Source organism: Moschus berezovskii, chromosome 9, assembly GCF_049115385.1.
Source record: "Moschus berezovskii isolate FMDL1 chromosome 9, NW_MosBer_1.0, whole genome shotgun sequence".
In the NCBI taxonomy this organism is placed as follows: domain Eukaryota; kingdom Metazoa; phylum Chordata; class Mammalia; order Artiodactyla; family Moschidae; genus Moschus; species Moschus berezovskii.
The window spans coordinates 17578898-17599552 of record NC_142468.1 but is presented as its reverse complement, the minus strand read 5'-3'; the positions used below and the strand labels follow the sequence as shown (position 1 = coordinate 17599552).

The following is a 20655-nucleotide window of genomic DNA, read 5'->3' as shown; positions in this document are numbered from 1 at the left end:
ATCTCTAGCCAATCAAATTCCTCCACCTTCCGCATCTCCCAATAGATGTGCTCAGGGGCGGGGTTTCCGTGGATCCCGCCTCCCGAGGCCCAGGCGCAGAAAGCGATTGGGGAAATGTGAGGGGGCGGAGCTTGCAGAAGAAAATGGCGGCCGTCCGAGGGCTAACAGTTGTGGCCCTGAGAGTGGTGACTCCCTGGCAAAGGAGCAGGTAACCAAGCCTAGGAAAGCACCTGGTTAGCCCCTCCAGGACTCTGGCGAAACTAAGGCTCGCGGGGGAGGTGAAAGTTTGGCGTGAGGCTGTCCAGGTGGGGGGACTTCAGGTTTGGCGTGAGGCTGTCCGGGTCGGGGGACTTAAGGTTTGGCGTGGGGCTGTCTAGGTGGAGGGCTCTAGGTGCTCTTCTGCTCCTAGTCTCACCCTCCTCCCTTGCACAGCAGGCTCCTCGCGGCCTCCCGCGGACCCCGGGCGCTTCGGGACGTGTCGTCCTCTAGCCCCGAAGCTGGCGAAGGGCAGATCCACCTCACCGACAGCTGCGTCCAGGTGAGAAGCCGGTCGCGCGTCAGGGGTGGTGGCGGGGAAGGACTTCCTTTTGGCCCACCCTTCTTTCTCTCCTTGCCTGGCATTCTTGACCCTCCTTCCTGCATTTCAGAGGCTTCTGGAAATCACCGAAGGGTCTGAATTCCTCAGACTGGAGGTGGAGGGAGGTGGATGCTCCGGATTCCAGTACAAATTTTCACTGGATACAGTTATCAACCCCGACGACAGGCAAGGAGAAAGGGGTGGGTCCTCTGAGAATGTGCAGGAGGGATAAAAGTGCCTCCAATTTAAGGTGCACTTTTATTCCACATTTAAAACTTCTGCTAAGGATAACATTGCACCACCCTTCTCACACAGTGGGGATACAATGAAGATTTGTTGCCTTGATTCAAAATAACTAAGTCATAGGAGGAAAATTGGCTTAAGTCCAAAGGGTCATTGGTAGAGAGTCAGGCTCGACTGGAAAGTTTCCAGGCCTAAAATTCTAAACATTTCCCAGTATTCTTTCCATTGAATCTTTTGTCTTCAAGAAAATCAGCACCTGTCATAAGGGAAGTTTCCTCCGTATTTTAGAAAACAGGATGGGCATCTCTGGGCTCAGAGGGTGTTACGTTTCTGGTGTTCATGATGTTCATTAATGCCTTCCTTCTTTTCAGGGTGTTTGAAAAGGGTGGGGCAAGAGTGGTGGTTGACTCTGATAGCTTGGCCTTCGTCAAAGGGGCCCATGTGGACTTCAGCCAAGAACTGATCCGAAGCTCATTTCAAGTGTTGAACAATCCCCAAGCGCAGCAAGGTTGCTCTTGTGGATCATCCTTCTCTGTCAAACTTTGATGTGATGACAAGTGACCCGGAGATTGCTACCATCTGACTGATTGAGGAACCTGGGATTAGCACAATTCTAGAAGTTTCCTTCCCATCATGACCCTCTCTCAATTTTATTTTCCCTTAATCCAGGATGTTGTTTCACCACTATTTTCAGAATGTGAAACTTTTACTCTTGATTTAATTTCTCCTACACAGTTGTAAGGCCAAGCCTGTGGATGCTGTTACCTAAGATTTAGTAACTGGTTAAAACCAGTATCATCTCTAGAGCCTCCAAGGTTCCAGGAGTTACTTCTCTGGCCTTCAGAGCTACTTGTACAAATGTGTATAGCTATGTATAAAAGCTTCATTTTAAAGAAAGTCCTTATTTGTGTTGTGGATCAGAATCACAGATTGCATAGCTTGAACACTGTGTTACTAGACCAGAGAGGGTGAGAAAGCCAAATGAAATGTTATCTTTTTGTTTTGCTATTTATTTATTTATTTACTTACTTTTATTGAAGTATAGTTGATTTGCAGTACTGTGCCAATCTCTGCTGTACCGCAAAGTGACTCAGTTATATACATATATACTTTCCTTTTTATTTTCTCTTCCATTATGGTTTATCACAGGATATTGAATATAGTTCCCCTGTGCTGTACAGTAGGACCTTGTTGTTTGAAATGTTATCTTTTTCATCTCACCCTTCCTTAATGTGCTAGTTTACTTAGCATTGTTTTCTGTGCAGCCCATTCTTCACTTCCCATTTGTTACAGCAGATACATTTTCTTCTCATACTTAGGAATGTGTTAGATTCACAAAACCAATAACCCATCACCCAGAAAAACTTGGACCTAAACCTCACTGATGCTTGAATCATAAGTTTGAAAATAAGCTCCATACTCCATATTCACACAAGACATTTAGAGATTCTTTGCTCATTTAGTGACAATCTTTTTAGAATATGTTGCTTTATTTATCTTATGGTGTAAAATGTTTCTGGTCTCATTGCATAGCTGGAATCCCTTTGTTGATATAGATAAAAGATACCTTTTTTTTTTTTCAGTTTGGACCGTAAAATGCAGGGTGCCCATTTAAATTTGCATTTTAGACAAATAGCAAATAATTTTTACTATAAGTGTGTCTCTGTGAATACTAAAAATTATTTGTTGCTTATCTGAAATTCAGATTTAATTGGATATCCTATATTTTTATTTGTTAAATTTGGTAATCTTACTTTAGAGTCTCTGAAAGAAGAGATTTTTAGCCACAAATTCCAATGAATTTTAAAGTGCTTGTTTGGGTATAGTACTTAAATAGGCTAAGGAGCTAGAGACAACCATAGTAGGTATGTGACAGTGTTGGGGCAGCCAGAACTGCATGGCAACAGACAACTAAAGGAAAAGATACAGAGCACCACCACAACAAATGATTAATGAAGGATGACATTGGGGAAACCACAACCAAGTTGGTTCTGTAAGGGCTACTGGTTAAACTCATCTTTTCTTCAGAGCCTAAAAGTTCATATCAGCAAATTTTGCATTCTGGAATGGATTGAAACTTTTCTAGACTTAATTAAGGTCATTCAATAAAAGAATTATACGTAAGAAAAATAGAAATACAGAATCTGAGACAGAAACTTACTTACATTGTCAATATGGGAAAACCTAGGACTTAGAATGAAACTATTGTGTGTCTGCAGTGTGCTGCTGCTGCTAAGTCACTTCAGTCGTGTCCAACTCTGTGTGACCCCATAGACGGAAGCCCACCAGGCTCCCCCATCCCTGGGATTCTCCAGGCAAGAACACTGGAGTGGGTTGCCGTTTCCTTCTCCGATGTGTGAAAGTGAAGTCGCTCAGTCGTGTCCGACCCTTAGTGACCCCACAGACTGCAGCCTACCAGGCTCCTCCATCCATGGGATTTTCCAAGCAAGAGTACTGGAGTGGCTTGCCATTGCCTTCTCCGGTGTCTGCAGTGTATACAGACACAAAAGGTCACTCAGAAACCTGAGCAGGTTTTCTCCTTAGCAAATTGCCATGGAAAAAGTCAGAAAACAGTGTGTAGAAGCATCTGTGTGTTAACTCTACTAAGCCATTGAAAGTGGCTGCCAATACCTGGGCCTGTTAAGGTTTTCAGCACAGACTAAGCCCTTTCATCCTCCTTGAGAAGAGATTTTGTTACATTTTAAGTGTTAAACATCTTCTCTGATATTTTTGTGAGTTATTTATTGATATGATGTGCTTAGTACAAACATAATAGCTTTAGTTATTCAATAAACCATTTAATTCCAGTGGTCAGTTAGGCAAGAACAGGATCTCTTCCAAAGACTATGTATAAATACCTCGTATGAATGGAATAATTGAATTTTGTGTTTAGAAAAAGTGGGTTTGGGAGAAATCAGCTTACTTCATCACACTGGGAAAGCTTCACAGGGAAGCCTGAGGTGGTGACAAGAGGTCTCCACTGGAGGAGGGTGATGTAGAAATTTTAAGAACACAGGGCATGAGATAATGGCATCAAGGGGACAGTGGGCAATTGGCATGGAATACACAGTAATGGTAAAATAGGTTTAGGATCTTCTGCAGGCCTTTCTGACCAGATGCCCTCTTCCTGGCAGGCTGTAAAAGCCAGCAGACATTTTCACAAGTTTTGTTCACTGTGCAGTTCATTTAGGTAAATGTTACAATTTTCCAGGAGCAGTTGGAAGATTTTTTGCCTCCCCATTACTTTGAGGGGAGGTTATCAAGACCCCGTTTGTTGCAGAATTGGTTTATTTACCTTCATAAGCTAGTGATGCCTGGGCAGCATGCCCCACGGTTGTTGCAGCCAAACAATTGTGCAAGAACCGAAGGCACGGGACCCTCCATCTGTTATATGTTGTGAGTCTTTATGTTGTTGGCTGTTAACTATAGGTGGCCCACCTGCCCTTAGTCTCTTTGTGTGGGAATGTTGACCAGTTACAGGGGATTCAGGGATAAGAGATTAGGAAGGACTACTAAAGTAGGTGTCCATGAAGATACTCTTCTTTCTCTTCTGAGAATTTCACCCCATTCTTTTGGTCTTCGTTGTAAAGCATAAAAGGAGGGTCAAATTTGGCTGGAACATCCTGTACAGAGAAGTGGGCATCACTGATCATCAGAGCTGGGAGCGGGTAGCCCTCCCCTGAACTCGGGCCCTGAACTGAAACCCTGCAGTGGGCGGGGTCTAAGTGTCCCTTGCAACATGGCCTTGCATGTGTGTCTCAAAAGCAGGAAGCTCCTCCACTTTTTTAGGTATCTAGCATTGATGTTTTGGAGAAGGAAATGACAACCCACTCCAGTGTTCTTACCTGGAGAATCCCAGGGATGGGGGAGCCTGGTAGGCGGCCGTCTATGGGGTCACACAGAGTTGGACACGACTGAAGCGACTTAGCAGCAGCAGCATTGATGTTTATGATTGTCTTTTAAAATCCCTGTTTGCCATTTCTCTAGAGAAATGCCACCAGGATGTTTAAAGGAAATTTGATTTAAGAAGTGTTGAAACAGTTATCATCTGGCTTTAACTGTAAAACATAGTTAGATAAATATATAAAGAGAGGGAAAATTTAAGCAGTCTATGTCCAGCAGCTGTATTTAAAAATATTTTATTTTTGAATAGGTAAGACACAGTACAAAATTCAAAAAGACACAAATGGGGATACAGTGAAGAGTCTCCCAGTCCTGTGCGCATCCATCTGTTGGCCTTCCCGTCAACTACCATTGTTTCTAAGAATTTACCCCACAGATATAACCCCCATAGGTACAATGTGAAATAACATATGCACAGGAATATTCATCGTAGCATTATTTATAATAGCAAAAGATAAGAAACAATGGAAACACCCATTAATAGGCTGATTAAATAAATTAGGATTCATCTATTCAATGGAGAAGTAAACAGTTATAAAATAGACTGAGGCAGTCCTTTATGTGCAAGTACGTATGACGTGAAAAAAAGCAGAAAAGTGCAGAACAGCACGCACAGTGTGCTATTAATATTTGTGTTTCTAACACAGGAAGTATGTGTGCAAGCATGGAAACATCCCTGGATGGGCAGCAGGAGTGTGGGGTTGGGAGGTAGGGCCGTGGGAGCAGCAGTTAAGAAGATGCAGTGCCTGCAGGGTGTACTGAGGAGCGGTGAGTCCTCTGACACGTGAGGTGGAGTGGTGGAGATGAGGGTAGCACATACCCACTTCTCTTCTCCCTCTCTTTAGACAAACAGCAATAGCAGCATATGGTTCACTTTGCTGTACAACCTTCCTTCTTCCCTTAATCTGTTTTGGATATCTTATCCAGGCATTTAGAGCACCCCCCCCATGTTTTTTTTTTCTGTTTGGGGGCTCCATGGCAATGCACTGTTTCTAACCTTTTGCTATTACAAGTAATGCTAAAATAAATAACCCCTTACATACGTCATTTTACATTTGGTGAGACTATATCTGAAGGTTAAATTTAAATTCCAAGAAGTGGAATGACTGATTTAAAGAATAAGTGCTTTTGTAATTTTGAAAGACATTGCCATCCTCTTCAGAAGTTGTATCAGAATATATTCCTGTCAGCTATGTGTGTGTACACCGCTTTCCCACAGATGCTTGCCAACTAAATGTTTAACAAATGTTTAAATTTTTACCAATCTAATAGTTTAAAAAAGTGTCTCTGTATAGTTTTCACTTGCATTTCTTTTTATTATGAATGAAGGTCAGAATATTTTCATATGTTGAAGAACTATATATTTTGTCTGCTGAAAACATCTCAACTAGTGTAATGACCTACAGCAGATTATTTAAGCTTTGTAAATCCAAGTTCCCCACTGTAAATTGGGAATCAAAATAGTAAGTAGGATTGTTGGATGAGTAAATGAAATTTGTGTACAGCGTTCAACACAGGCGTGGCACATAGCAAGCGTTCAATAAGTTATCATGTGATGGCTGACAATCGGAGCAGGAAGTAGGACGGGACAGATTCATTTAAGAAAAAAGGATTCATCTCCACATCTTCAGGCACACGGAGCCTTGTTCATTTGCATTGCCATTCATCAGAGAAATGCAAAGTCAGATCTTGTCTTGCCTTAGAAGGGGAAAGAACCTTCTGTTGGAACCCAGGCATATTGGCAGAGCTGGTGAGGGGGTAAGCACAGTGTCATCTCTAACGTTCAGACTTAGTCGACGTGGTAAAGAAATTTGGTTTAATATGAAATAAAAACAAAACCAGAATAGCCCAGAAATGTTCATTTCTTTATTCCACCGTGGTTCTAAACTCCCAGCTAGCCCAGGCTGGAGTGAGTCTCTACTTGTAAACTCAGTGGGATGCCAGCCAGCCATTGTATGAAGGGGAAAGAGGGCAGATGCCTCTGAGTAGAGAGAGGAAACAACACAGGGAACCTGGCTTCTCCTAAACAGGATTACACCGTATTTCAGAAGCTAGAAAATAGACGTCTTTATTTTTAGCACACCCAACTGGTGTCCACAAAAGGAGAGCCCAGGAGAGACGTGTGTCCTGTAAGAAGCAGTATGTATTTAATGGAGGTCTTCGGAGATAGGCACCCTGTCTCAGGGCAGCCCTTGCTGTGGTGCCGAGGAGCTATCACTGGGTAGACTGAATGGTTATTTACCTGAAGCTACTGATTATTTTCTTTAGATCTGTATAAAGCTGTGGTGCCCCCTTTCTCATCAACTCCCTGTATTTTTTTAATAAATATTGTACTGTTGCCGCTCTCTCAAGCTCCTTGCTCCCCTTCATGTGCGTCTCTTACTAGCAAGCTAGTATCAGTCTTGTTTCTCTGAGATGAGGGCATCTTCTGACCCTCTCTGGGGCCACAAAACTGGCAACAGGGTGGAGATGTGGCTAAATCGGGCCCAGACCAGACTGGCTGAGTGGTGGCGATCACTCCCCAAACTCCTCCCCCGTGCCCCGCCCCATCCTTTTTCTGCTTGATAGATTCTGAAGGGCCATTCCAGGGCAGATGTGGCCTCTGATCCAGGTGTAGAAGCATCAGGATGATACGTGGATCATGTCTAGAGAAGGGGTGTGTGCAGCGTGAGGCTGAAGGACCTTGCACGTTTGCACAGCTTGAGGGGCTGGTTGAGGGCCGTCCTTTGATCAGCATCCCATGGCAAGGCCGGGACAGATGGCAGACTGGGCCTCGTGGCCAGTGGTTGAAGCATTAAAGCACTTGGTGGTGTTTGAGCCAAGCAAGGGCATTGCGGTGTGGAGGCTGTGACAGAAGCTCACACAGCAAGAGCCGAAGCTGGGGGAGATGAAAAGCAGGCGAGGCTGGCTGGGAGCTGGGCCGCAGGGCCTCCGGCTGGTGTCTTCACAGCGTCTCCCCAGCTAGGAAAGCTTCCTCAAGGCCCTGCCTGTGGCCAGGGCCCATTTCCAGGTAACTGCCCACACTCGACCCGTCTCTGCTACTCCTTGGCGGTGCAGTGTGGGGGGCCTGCCTCAGCCACATAACCGGGGAGGCAGTGGCAGCGGTAGGAGCCCTCTGTGTTCTCGCAGTGACCATGGACACAGAGCGCAGCAGGCCCGTTCAGGTCATCACACTCATTCACATCTAAGAGGAGGAGAGGGAGGAGAGAGCTGTAGGGAGCCACGTGCCTATCGCCTGCTGCCCCCGGTGCCCCTCTGGTCAGTAAACCCTGAGCGCTGCCCCGCAGTGGAATCGTCCGTGTGGCAGCCAAAGGATGCCCCAAAGGAAGCAACTCACAGACACAAAGCCAGGGGTCGTGAGCCCATACTGTGACCACGCTGTCTTGCCCTTCCCTTTCTTCTATCTAGGAACCTCCACGGAAGGGGCTTTCTAATCACAGCGATAGACCTTTGGAGCTCTCACCACCTGGCTTGGTGCCCGGCAGGCCCGCTAGCGGGCAGCAGCGGGTCTGCCACCTAGGCGAAGTCAGGCATCCCTAAGTGAGCAGTGGGCCAGTCTGACTATTCTACATGGAGCCAGCAGGGCCGTCCTGCCCCTGGGGCATTGGCATTCCTGATTCCAGACCTACCCACACAAGCCATGTGGGCCGTGTCCAGCTGGAAGCCCTCGAAGCAGTCACAGGTGTAGCCCTCGCGCACGCGCACGCAGCGGCCGTTCTCACAGCCGTTCAGGATGCCGCACTCCTCTGCCTGGAGCCCTTCGAAGCCGGCCTGGTGCTCTGGGAGGAGGGAGTCAGAGAGCCAGGGAGGCTGAGGTCTCGTACCCCGCCCTGGGCCCCTTGCCCTCTGCTCAGAGGAACCTAATGAACTCCTGGGGTCAGGGTGGGGAGGGTTATAACACTGTCACAGAAAGATGGTGAAACAAAAGGCAATACCCCTAAAAATTAAGTATGCGTCATTTTTAGACGGGGAAACGTGCTTGCTTTAAATGAGGCTCCGGGGAGGGGGGACTCACTGCTTTCACAGCACCAGGGATCCTGAGCACTTCGGTATCTGTATAGTTTTGATTTTGTTGTGGTTAGTGGAAGGATGTTACAGTAAAATCTTCACATAGCTTTTTGGGGGTGGACAGGATTTGTAGCAAAAGGGACTACCCTCACTCACCATAAAGCAAAACTGCTCCCAGGTCTGCCTAACCCTCTTCTTTCTCTAAGTAACTCCCCTCCCCTGGAAAAGACCCTCCTCCTAACCTCAGTGTAGTTTTGATCAGTCCGATACAGTGGCTATGCCCATGGCAAGCACCACTGCACAGATGCCAAGCCCAACCTCCTTATTAGAATCCAAGTCCTGAGTGCTGGGGTCATTGCCACTTACAAATCAGGTCACCACAGCGGGCCTTTAAAGGGGTTCAGTTCAGTCGCTCAGTCGTGTCCGACTCTTTGCGACCCCATGAATCACAGCATGCCAGGCCTCCCTGTCCATCACCAACTCCCGGAGTTCACTCAAACTCATGTCCATCGAGTTGGTGATGCCATCCAGCCATTTCATTCTCTGTTGTCCCCGTCTCCTCCCACCCCCAATCTCGCCCAGCATCAGACTCTTTTCCATTGAGTCAACTCGTCGCATGAGGTGGCCAAAGTATTGGAGTGTCAGCTTTAGCATCAGTCCTTCCAATGAACACCCAGGATTGATCTCCTTTAGAATGGACTGGTTGGATCTCCTTGAAGTCCAAGGGAATCTCAAGAGTCTTCTCCAGCACCACAATTCAAAAGCATCAATTCTTCGGCGATCAGCTTTCTTCACAGTCCAACTCTCATATCCATACATGACCACGGGAAAAACCATAGCCTTGACTAGACGGACCTTGGTTGGCAAAGTAATGTCTCTGCTTTTTAATATGCTATCTAGGTTGGTCATAACTTTCCTTCCAAGGACTAAGCGTCTTTTAATTTCATGGCTGCAATCAGCATCTGCAGTGATTCTGGAGCCCAAAAAAATAAAGTCTGACACTGTTTCCACTGTTTCCCCATCTATTTCCCATGAAGTGATGGGACCAGATGCCATGATTTTCATATTCTGAATGTTGAGCTTCAAGCCAAACTTTTCATTCTCCTCTTTCACTTTCATCAAGAGGCCTTTGAGTTCCTCTTCACTTTCTGCCATAAGGGTGATGTCATCTGCATATCTGAGGTTATTGATATTTCTCCCGGCAATCTTGATTCCAGCTTGTGCTTCTTCCAGCCCAGCGTTCCTCATGATGTACTCTGCATATAAATTAAATAAGCAGGGTGACAATATACAACCTTGATGTACTCCTTTTCCTATTTGGAACCAGTCTGTTGTTCCATGTCCAGTTCTAACTGTTGCTTCCTGACCTGCATACAGGTTTCTCAAGAGGCAGGTCAGGTGGTCTGGTATTCCCATCTCTTTCAGGATGTTCCACAGTTTATTGTGATCCACACAGTCAAAGGCTTTGGCATAGTCAATGAAGCAGAAATAGATGTTTTTCTGGAACTCTCTTGCTTTCTCCATGATCCAGCACATGTTGGCAATTTGATCTCTGGTGCCTCTGCCTTTTCTAAAACCTGCTTGAACATCTGGAAGTTCACGGTTCACGTATTGCTGAAGCCTGGCTTGGAGAATTTTGAGCATGACTTTACTAGCATGTGAGATGAGTGCAATTGTGCGGTAGTTTGAGCATTCTTTGGCATTGCCTTTCTTTGGAATTGGAATGAAGACTGACCTTTTCCAGTCCTGTGGTCACTGCTGAGTTTTCAAATTTGCTGGCATATTGAGTGCAGCACTTTCACAGCATCCTAAATTCCCATTTCAAACTGTGGTGCTGGAGAAGACTCTTGAGAGTCCCTTGGGTAGCAAGGAGGTCAAACCTGTAGGTCAATCCTACAGGAAATCAACCCTGAATATTCATTGGAAGAACTGATGCTGAAGCTGAAGCTCCAATACTTTGGCCACCTGATGTGAAGAGCTTGACTCACTGGGAAAAGACCCTGATGCTGGGAAAAGTTTGAAGGCAGGAGGAGAAGGGGATGACAGAGGATGAGATGGTTGGATGGCATCACCAACTCAATGGACATGAGTTTGAGCAAACTCAGGGAGATAGTGAAGGACAGGGAAGCCTGGCATGCTGCAGTCCATGGGGTCACAAAGAGTCAGAGATGACTCAGTGACTGAACAACAATTCCCACTTTGGGTCACAGGTTTGAACCTGTAAAGCAGGGTGTTCTGCAGACTATAAGTGGCATGGGAGGAGTGTGCTGCTGGCTCCCTCTCTGTGCTCCCACAAGCAGCGTTTGAGGTTGGGATGACGTCCTGTACGTTTTAGTGTCCCCTGTGTTAGTCCATCAGAGGGAGTTGTTAGCACCTGTCCCTTGGGTGACCCGTGAGAGGGCTGGGTGGACTTTTCCCTTTCCTGTCCTCACCCTGCTGACAGTGATGAGCAGATGGAGAAGATGGAAGTGAAACAGCTTCAGAGCCCACCTCTTCCCCGTTTTTGCAGCAACACAGACCTGGGTGGCTGGCCACGTAGTGGGGCTGGAGTTCTGAGGGCTGCAGGGGAGGTTCAGGGAGCGGTATGCGGTCCCCCGGGCGGCCGGCTGTGCTGGGGAAGAGTGGCTCGGGGATGGCGTCCTCGGGGCCCAGGTAGTTGTAGAAGGGGACCCCGTCTGGGCCGTAGAGGCTATAGTGCAGGTCATCGGGCCCGGGGCCATACTCATAGCCAGGCCGGAAGTGGATCCCGGCCTCCCGCTCGGCTTCGATCCGGGCCACGTTGCAGAGCTGAGCGTAGACCTCTGTCGGGAGCAGGAGGGAGAGAGGAAGCTGGGCCCGGGCTCTTGGGGCTGAGGCCCGGGGTGCTGTTTCCCGACTCAAGGACAGAGGGAGGTGCTGGGACCACCACCCCGAGTTCCTGGTGGTGTTCCTCTCCCTCCACCCTGCCCTACCCCACAGCATCCATCCCAAAACAAGAGGGAGGGAAGACAGGCCCATGACTTGCCCTACTCCTTTCTGAATACCCCGCTTTCCGCTTTCCGAGGTGAGGCCATCCCCTGCCCTGGGGGCCCAGTGCTGCGGCGTCCCCGCCTCCCGCCTTCTCACCGGAGCTCCGGGGCGGGCACAGAGCACATTGCTGGCTCCAGGCCTCGCCGTCCTGACAGCAGCACTCGGTGTAGGTGGTCCGGCGGCCGTGCAGGGGATGGCTGCACACGTAATTGGTGACTCTCTTCCAGCAGATGTCCATGTGGATGTCGTGGTCAGGCAGGTCCTCTGGGGGCACAGGGCACGTTAGCCTCCCCGGCCCCGGTCTGCTCCCCCTGCTGCCCCCCCACAGACCCCCCACCCCCACTGACCCACACCACTGGTGCTGTTCACACAGCGCTGCTGGCTGAGGTCCAGGGTGAGGGGTGGGCTGCAGAAGCAGTGGAAGGAGCCTTCTGTGTTCACACACTCGCCATTCTCACAGGCCATGTCCTGGCACTCGTCGTGATCTGGGAGGCAGGGAGGAATGTCGGGGGCAATGCCCATGTGCTGTGCCCACCCACCGCCGCCTTCAGGGAAGGGGGGTTTCTCCTAACTGATAATGCCCGCCCCCCACCTCCCGCCCAGTCTGGGAGGCCCCAGCCCAAGGACGGCTTGCCAGTAGATCCCCCCACCCCCCACCTCAGACCCACCTGCTGCAGCGGGTGTCCTCCCTGGGGAAGGGGGACACTTCCAGCCAGAACTGGGCTGCCTGGCAGGGGGGTGGGGGAGCATTCAGCTCTGGGCCCCGGGGTGGGGAGGGGTGGCGGACGTCCTCACCCTCACACTTCCTGCGGGCGGCATTGTAGTGGTAGCCAGGGTTGCACAGGCAGATGTAGCCGGGCACTGTGTTGAGACACCGGCCATTCCGGCAGAGCCCAGGCCCGAACATCAGGCACTCGTCGGCATCTGCAGGAGGGCAGAGCTGAGTGAGGGCAAGGCAAGATGCGGGATGAGGCAGTCCTTGGATCTAGGGACTCTAAAGCCAGACTGACTGGGGCTGAATCCCAGCCTTGCCACTTGATGGGGCGGGTGACATTGGGCCAGTGGCTTAGGTTGTCCCTTGCTTCAGTTCCCTACCTAGAAAATGTGGCTACTACTCCTTAACCTTGTAAAGTTGTTATGGGGGTTGAGATGTTAATACATGTGAGGTGCTTAAAATAGTGCTTGGCACATAATAAGCACTCAAGGAGAACCATTTCCATTTCTGCTATTTCCTTTTCCATTTTCAGGTATAAGTCCATACCCGAACCACCCTTTCTGAGGATGAGTTTCCCAAAGTTTCTGGTTCTGTAAGTGGGGCCAGGGAGATCAGCAGCTGCCTCTGGCCTCTGTCCCTGTGCCCTGGAAGTGGGTTAGTCAAGGCATCATAGCTTGTTCCTGGAGAGCTCAGCCTTGGGGGGAGCAGAGAAACCAAAGTGGGGTTGCCCAGACAATCCAGGAGGAGCTCAGGTCAGGACTTCCAGCTAAAGATCTGCAGCCTTGGGACAGGAAGGTTAGAAACAACCCAAGAGGCGAAGCCTGCATGCAGAGGCCTCCTGGGGGACCAGGCTGGACACACTGAGGTGAGTAGCGTTTGGGGAGGAGGGTCTGGGGGAGGTTACCTGTGTACGTGGTCTGTCCAAACATCCAGGCTCCTTCCACAGGGATGTAGCCTTTCCCACTAGGGCAGATCTCGCTGAACTCGACTGTGTAGGGAGGCATCCAAGCTCAGAGAGAGAAAGACTCTGCCACCACCCCCCCAACTTCTTTCTGTGTCACCCTGCAGAGCCGACCCTGAGAGGACCTGGGGCCCTTGGGGGCCTTACCTGAGTCCTCATCTGGGCATAGGTCACAGGCAGCTCCCCAGCCGGTGCCCTGGGTGCAGCAGCACTCAGCCTGCGTGGTGTTCCGGCCCAGAAGGCTGGAGCAGGGCGTCTGGTCTTTCTGTCCAGAGTAGCATTCCATGCGGATGGGGCCTGGTGGGTGTGCCCCTGGCCGGGCCTCAGGGACACTCGGGCCTGTGTGTGACAGATGCCCTTTATTAACGTCTGTTCATGGCCCCCTGGGGCACCCTGGCCTTTGAATTTATTTAAATTTTAAACATTTATATGGCACGTTACAGCGTACTTTTATTATCTCACTTGATAAGCCTCATGAAGAGCTTATTATCATCAGCTTTCTTTCATAGATGAGGCAGTTGAGGTTTAGAGAAGCTAGGTGACTTGCAGGAGCCACCTAGTGGCAGAGCAGGGAAGTGACCCCAGTTCCTCTGGTGCCACACCCCTGCTCTTTCCAAGATACCATCCTGCCTTCCTCCCCTCCAGTGGGGTGGCCCCAGTCTCCGGCATGCCACACCACACAGGCATGGCATGGTACACCATCCCATTCCTCTGTGTCACACTGTACCCCTGCCCCTCCCACCCTTCCTTGTTCCAGGTCCTGCTTGCTTTCCCCTAAGGCCAGCTGAATCCTAGTCCTGGACTGAGAGGCTGAAGCCAGCAGCTCTGGAGTGGAGTGGGACGGGAGAGTCGAGCTGAGCTCAGTTTCTGGGCCTCCCTCACCCAAGAGCTTCCTGGGGTTTGACTGAGGGTCCCTCCAAGGCTCAGATGGTGAGGGATGGGGAAGCCTGGTGTGCTGCAGTCCATGGGGTCACAAAGAGTGACCCCAGACTTGGTGACTGAACAATAACAACCAAGGCTCAATCTGAACTTCCTGTGCCCCGCCCCAAGTTGGCATTAGAGTTTCTCGAGCCTCCTGTAGGGTGGTCGCAGCCCTGCAACCTCCTGGAAGTTCCCGGGGCCTAGCCCACTTTGCTCCACACTCAGACTCCTCAGTCCTCTGCACTCCAGCCCTGAGGTGCTCCCCTGCCCACATCGCCGAGATCCCTCTCAAGAGCTGGAGCAGCGGAAGCACTGTGTATGCCAGACAGCGGGGGTGCACCGCGAGGGTGGGCGCGGGGCTCACCTCCAGCCCCCCGCGGGCGGCAGCGCCCCTCCTGAGCGTCGTACTCCTCCAGGTCGCTGGCGCAGAGGCACAGGAAGGAGCCTTCCACGTTCTCGCAGAGCGCCGCCCCACACACCGCCAGCATGAGCTCACACTCATTCACGTCTGCCAGACGGGAGGACCGGCTCGCGGGCGAGGGAGAGGCCCAGGCCCCTGCCCCTGCCTCCTGCCCCGTGGGCAGATGCCCATCTCATCCCCGCCCCACCCCACCCCCCAAACCCCCAAAGAAACAGGCGAGGGCCTGGGGAAGAGCGGGAAGTGGGTATGACTTCGCAGGAAAGAGGACCAGATGAGCAGAGGGGATGGGAAGGGAGGGAGAAGGAGAAGGGTGGCAGAAAAGGGGCCATAAATGGACAAGGAGGAAGGATTCCTCCTTCTGCACGGTCCCCAAACGTGCCTCTTGAGCCCTTGAGTCTCTGGGGAAGGGTGGCGCCTTCACCAGTGTGCTTGCTCCCCCTGCTGGTAGAAGGGGGGCCTCGCTTCCCTGATCAACCTGGCCACGGAGCCTCATTGGGGGTGTATGTGTGCTCCACTGCGCAATCGGGTGCCACTCTTTGTGACCCCATGCACGGACGGTAGCCCGCCAGGCTCCGCTATCCATGGGAATCCTCCAGGCAAGAATACCGGAATGGGTTGCCATTTCCAACCCAGGGATCGGACCCACGTCTCCTACATCTCCTGCATTGGCAGGTGGAGTCTTTACCACTGAGCCACCTGGGAAGCCCAAGGTGCCCCCGTAGTCCAGTTCAGTTCAGTTCAGTCATTCAGTCGTGTTCAACTCTTTATGACCCCATGGACTGCAGCACGCCAGGCCTGCCTGTCCATCATCAACTTCCAGAGTTTTATTCAAACTCATGTCCATTGAGTTGGATGCCATCCAACCATCTCATCCTCTGTCAGGGAAGCTGAAATCCCCCTTCCTTGTCACTCTATGCTGAGGGCTCCACGTGGAGCCCATGTGACCCTGAACCTTTCAGGAGGAGGGCCCTAGGGCCCCTCTATGCAGGGCAGCCAAGATCTGTGGCGGTCAAGGGCCCAAGAGTCTTCCCTTCCCTGGTTCAGAGCTGGCTAGGCCATAGGCTTCTCACCGACGCAGTCCCAACCGGAGGGCGAGGTCTCGAAGCCCTGGTCACAGAGGCAGCGGAAGGAGCCGTCGGTGTTGTCGCAGAAGCCGTGGCTCCCACACACGGTGTCGTTGGCACACTCGTCTATGTCTGCAGGACAGGGTGGGCTACAGTGTAGGCGTGCTCTCTGTTCGCTGGGAATACTTATTTATCTGGCTTATTAACGCCAAGATCTCTGAAAACTAACTTCCGAACACAGAGTGAGAAAACTAAACAGTCCTCCTCAATTTTCGTGTAAGCGCTGCTGTGTGGAAAATACACAAACAGCTGGCAAAATAGTTTCTAGCCGGATACGTGAAAAGTAGATGTTGTCCTCGGCCTCCCAGCCCGCACTCCCCCTCCCCACTCACCAATGCAGTCTCCCGTCGGGGCCATGTGGAAGCCGGGCTGGCAGCCCAGGACACAGCGGTAGGAGCCAGGGCTGTTTTCACACCTCCAGGCCCCACACATCGCTTCTCCGAGGTCCTCGCACTCATCAATGTCTGTCCCCAGGGCCAGGAGAGGGGATAGAAGTGGCCAGGTCACTACCCCGACCCCATCTCTCTGGCATGACAAGGTCGTGCCCCTCAAGTTCTGAGGTTCCTGATTGGTTCCAAACCACTATGCTCATTTCCACCCCCAAACATCAAGTTCAGGGCCCTTTCCCCTGAGCCCCAGGCCTGATTGTCCAGGAGGAGAGCTCTCAGCCTTTGTGACACTCCTTTACCCTGCATCCTTCCCTCCGCAGCAGAGCACTGTCTACTCTCTGTATAAAACCTTTCCCAAAGTGTATTATGGAGAGCTGTCTTCATATGTCTCCCTTGCTTAGTTTCAAGATTATCCATAACTGTCTATTTGTCCCAACAAAAGGCACTGAACCCAGGTGGTGGAAATGTCTATTGTATCCATTTGGCTTTAAAAAAAACAGATTGCATGCTCTGCTGCATCACAAGGACATCCTGGGGGCAAAGAGGCTGAATAAAGACATTACCCATTGGATGATTTATCTGTGGAAAGTGCTCGAGGTGGGGGTTCCTGGCCCCAGGGAGCTGAGGAGCTGGCAGGGTGGAGGTGTCTGTCTGTCAATGTGGGGCAGAGCCCTGTCTGCTCACCCCCTGGAGCCCTTACCCACACACTCCCCGCTCTCTGGGGAGGGCTGGAAGCCAGCCTCACACACACAGTTGAAGGAGCCGTCGGTGTTGACACACTGGCCCCCGAGACACCGGTCAGTGACTGCACACTCGTCCACATCTAGAATAGAGACGTTTGTCAGCAGGGCCAGCCATGGGTCCCCAGGGCCCTGGGCAGTTTCACCCAGAGGAGGGCCAGGAAGTGGCTTGAAGTAGAAAAGGGCTGGAAGATCTGAACCAGAGTCCAGAGCTGGAAGCCAGAGGTGCCGCTGGGCGTGGAGCCCTGGAACCAGGCAGGGCAGAGGGTGAAGGCACCTGCCATACGCATAGTGGACAGGCCCTGGAGGAGGGCTCCAGAGACCCTCCCTGACACCTGGCTCCCAACCTCATCCCTCAGCCTCCCATCTTCCCGTCCCAGGTAGACCGCGAGCGTTTTGTCAGTAGGCGGGATGACCCCTAGCGGCCCCTGCTGCCGGCTGCTCACCTTGGCAGCTGGTGCCCCCGTCTGCGCTGACGAAGCCGTCGGCACAGAGGCAGAAGAAGGACCCGTGGCTGTTGAGGCACTCGCCGCGCGGCGCACAGTACTCCTCGCCGACACACTCATCCACATCTGCGGGCAGATGAGCAGTGCTGTCTCCCCTGGGAGTGGGGGGATGTTCCCCGGGGAGTGCGCGACGTAGGGAAACCCTCCGCCCCACCCCGGCCCCAGCCGGGGAGACCTGAGCCACCCACCCTCACACGCTGTGCCGTTGGCCAGCTGGAAGCCCGGGGGACAGACGCACTGGTAGGAGCCAGCCGTGTTCTTGCACTCGCCTCCCAGGCAGCTGCTCTGGGGGTCTTCACACTCGTCCACATCTGCAGGGCCACACCAGGAGATGGTAGTGCGGAGGGGTGGGGTGGGGAGGCAGAACTGATCGGAAGACCTCCCAAGGGCAGGGATCAACAGGGAGGTCTCCAGAGGACCTGGGGGTTTGCCTGAGGAGACTGGACCCATAGGAGCACCATCCCCTTGTAAACTGGCACAGCTGGGAGAAGCTGGCCAGGGAGCCTTTGGGGAGCAGGATGGCTGCAGCTCCCCTCATCCTGCCCCAGCCCAGCCTGGCAGGCTCCCCCGGTCTCCTGCTACCCACACTGTGCCCATCCGGGGGACACCTGGTCTCTCCCAGCAGCAACCGTGGCCTAGGGTGGCCAAACCCTACTGTCCTCATCATGGCTGAGATTTTACAGAAACAACAGGAAAACAACTGAGAAATAAGCCAAGGAAGCGGATACAGAGAACCTGAGGAGGCAACAGAAAGTGGATTATTTAAATTGGCCTACAAACTGCCCTGGGACTTCCCTGGTTGCTCAGTTTTTTCCCTGGTAAAGAATCCACCTGCCAATACAGGAGACCTGGGTTTGATCCCTGGGTGGGAAGATCCCCCGGAGAAGGAAATGGCAACCCATTCCAGTAGTCTTGCCTGGAGAATCCCATGGACAGAGGAGCCTGGTGGGCTGAAGTCCATATAGTCCATGGGGTTACAAAAAGTCGGACATGACTGAGCAGCTAACACTTTCGCTTTCTTTCACAGATGGCCCGGTACCGGCCAGGGTCTTTAGAATAATGTTGCAGCACCCACCTTTACAAGGAACTCTTGAGGAGCCTGTTAGATAACAGATCTCAAGACCCCCACCCCCAACAGACAGACTTAGCCAGTCTGACAAGGCCTGGAAGCCGCATGTCAATTAAACAAACTCCCTGTGATTGTGACAAGCACTGACACTTTGGTCCAATGGCTCATTGGCTCCCTAGACCCAAATCTGCAATTGTCTCTCTGACTCCTGTTTAGGGAGGGAGGGCGAGAATAGGCGTCCCCAGCTAGCCCAACCTCCGAGGTGAACTCCCTTCTCTGAGGGTGAAGGGTTAGTCTCCTGCGCCCCATTGGGGGCTGCTCACCTTCACAGGTGTGGCCCAGGGTGCTGGGCTGGTAGCCCGCCTCGCAGTCCCTGCAGGAGAAGGAGCCGGCCGTGTTGGTGCAGACTCCAGACGGGCAGACTCCCGGAAAGGCGCACTCATCTAGGTCTGGGGCAGACAGTCAGCCAATCAGTCACTCAGGGGGGCCCGGGGATGCCTCCCTACACCTGGCCAGGCCAGAACCACCCTGCGCCTCTGGTTCCCTCTCTGAACTTGTCGGACTCTGTGGGCCCCCTGGGGAAGGGGAGCCCCTGGCTCTGGGCCTCTTAGAGGGCAACCCCTGCACCCTCTCCCTGGGGATGCTTCTGGGGTGGCTCGGCCATCAGTTTCCTTCCCTCTTATCGCTGTGACTCCCTTCTCCTTCTGTCCTCATGGAGAAAACAGAAGCTCAAGTCCATTCACAGGGTCCTCTCACCTAGTCTGGAGACCCCCAGCATCAACTCCAAACCAGGGGACAAACGGAGGGTTCTTTGGGAGGACCAAGGGCCTGTGCTCTCAGTCCCCCTTGGCCAACCCCCTCCCCAGGGTTACCTTCGCAGGCGGTGCCATCCTCATTCACCCAGTACCCACTCTCGCAGGCCGAGCAGGTGAAGGAGCCCTCCGTGTTGAGACAGAGGCCCGTGGGACACGAGGCCCGGATGGCACACTCGTCGACATCTGAAACAGGCCATTGAGCTCTGTGTGGGGCTCTCTGCAGGACAGACATGCCAGGCTAGCCAGAGGTTGACAGGGTGGGGTTGGGGGGAGTTGTCGGGGAAAGATGGTCTGTGCAGCAGCGCTGTGTTGGGTCAGCTCAGGGATGTGGGCCAGAGGGAAGGAGCCGCAGGCGAACGTGTTGTGGATGGACAAAGGGTGCTTTGGATCCTTGTACCTTGGCAGCCCTGCTCATCTGGGGTGACTTCGTAGCCCTGCTCACAGGAGCATCTAAAGGAGCCCTCCAGGTTGATGCACGTTCCGTGGGTGCAGACCCCAGGGGTCAGACACTCATTCACATCTGTGAGAGAGAAGTCCAAGCTGGCCTCCTGTCCCTCGCGCAGCCTCCAGCATCAGGCTGAGAGCGTCTCCATTACGAGGCCGGGGAACCAGCATTCCGAGGGGCCCTAGCACCCTGGGAAGGACCAGAGGTCATTCTTGCTTCTGGACCCATCCACCTCGGCTGGGTGCCCTTCCCCACCGAGCTAACTTCCATCCCTGAGCTGACTTCAGCTCCATCCAGTGACGCAGAGCGCCCTGCAAGTTCCTAGGAAAGTGGGGGGCCAGTCCCCCCTCCGCCCTGGGACTGGCTTGGCCCATCTGAGGACACCTGGAGGACTGAGGACTCCTGCCTCACCTTAGACTGAGTCTGAACCTCTCTGGTCTCCTCCCCGCCAACCAAATGCCTCATGTTCTCAGCCCGCCCACCAGCTTCAGTGGGCGAGTGGGTAACACACAGCGAGGCCAAGTTCTGCCCGGGTGGTTCAGCGGCAGTGTCAAGGGCCTGGGAAATGCCTGCCCTCTCCAGAGCTTCAAAGCTTCTATTCAAGACTCAGTCCCTCCTGGCATTCCGAGCCCTGGGCCCTTTTTCCTGTGGGGGTTGAGGGAAAGAGCATTCCTCCTGCAGCTGACATGCACCGCCCCCTGCCCCGACACCGTTCTTTTAGGCATCGGTGTTAGAGGTTGCTCTTGAGGTCCAGGAGGGCAGAAGACCCCTTCTCCACACCACTGGCATCAGCTTCTTCCAAAAGACGC

The 20655-nt window shown here is 52.3% G+C and overlaps 2 protein-coding genes across 7 annotated transcripts in view; one reads left to right on the top strand and one right to left on the bottom strand.

Moving 5' to 3' along the window:
• The first annotated feature begins 70 nt into the window (after positions 1-70).
• Positions 71-7061, top strand: ISCA2 (iron-sulfur cluster assembly 2). Of its 3 annotated transcripts, none has more exons than XM_055437349.2 (4): positions 71-208; positions 433-538; positions 648-763; positions 1192-7061. In XM_055437349.2, the coding sequence occupies exons 1-4, from the start codon at positions 144-146 to the stop codon at positions 1364-1366; spliced, it is 462 nt and encodes a 153-aa protein (XP_055293324.1). In that variant the 5' UTR covers positions 71-143; the 3' UTR covers positions 1367-7061. The 3 variants fall into 3 exon arrangements, with proteins under 3 accessions (XP_055293324.1, XP_055293326.1, XP_055293325.1); XM_055437351.2 differs by having other exon boundaries at positions 648-777; XM_055437350.2 differs by having other exon boundaries at positions 98-208; positions 436-538.
• Positions 6577-20655, bottom strand: part of LTBP2 (latent transforming growth factor beta binding protein 2) — a 111086-nt gene continuing 97007 nt past the window's right edge. For 2 of the 4 annotated variants that reach the window (XM_055437347.2, XM_088839451.1), the window contains 17 exons: positions 19799-19921; positions 19459-19584; positions 18910-19035; positions 17706-17828; positions 17458-17583; positions 16972-17094; positions 16215-16346; positions 15829-15954; positions 14702-14845; positions 13564-13755; positions 13360-13443; positions 12536-12664; positions 12088-12225; positions 11837-12004; positions 11164-11532; positions 8353-8502; positions 6577-7907 (listed from right to left, as the gene is read on the bottom strand). In XM_055437347.2, coding sequence (XP_055293322.2) covers positions 7762-7907; positions 8353-8502; positions 11164-11532; positions 11837-12004; positions 12088-12225; positions 12536-12664; positions 13360-13443; positions 13564-13755; positions 14702-14845; positions 15829-15954; positions 16215-16346; positions 16972-17094; positions 17458-17583; positions 17706-17828; positions 18910-19035; positions 19459-19584; positions 19799-19921 — 2525 coding nt within the window. In that variant the 3' untranslated portion in view covers positions 6577-7761. The remainder of the gene's footprint in view (positions 7908-8352; positions 8503-11163; positions 11533-11836; positions 12005-12087; positions 12226-12535; positions 12665-13359; positions 13444-13563; positions 13756-14701; positions 14846-15828; positions 15955-16214; positions 16347-16971; positions 17095-17457; positions 17584-17705; positions 17829-18909; positions 19036-19458; positions 19585-19798; positions 19922-20655) is intronic. The other 2 variants (XM_088839450.1, XM_088839449.1) reach the window with 2 other exon arrangements.

What these genes read in the sequence shown, in the direction of transcription:
- ISCA2 (XM_055437349.2), top strand. Translation starts at nt 144, where the DNA reads ATGGCGGCCGTCCGAGGGCTAACAGTTGTGGCCCTGAGAGTGGTGACT. An exon ending in ACTCCCTGGCAAAGGAGCAG is followed by an intron (nt 209 to 432) that starts GTAACCAAGCCT and finishes TCCCTTGCACAG; the next exon opens with CAGGCTCCTCGCGGCCTCCC. An exon ending in GTTATCAACCCCGACGACAG is followed by an intron (nt 764 to 1,191) that starts GCAAGGAGAAAG and finishes CCTTCTTTTCAG; the next exon opens with GGTGTTTGAAAAGGGTGGGG.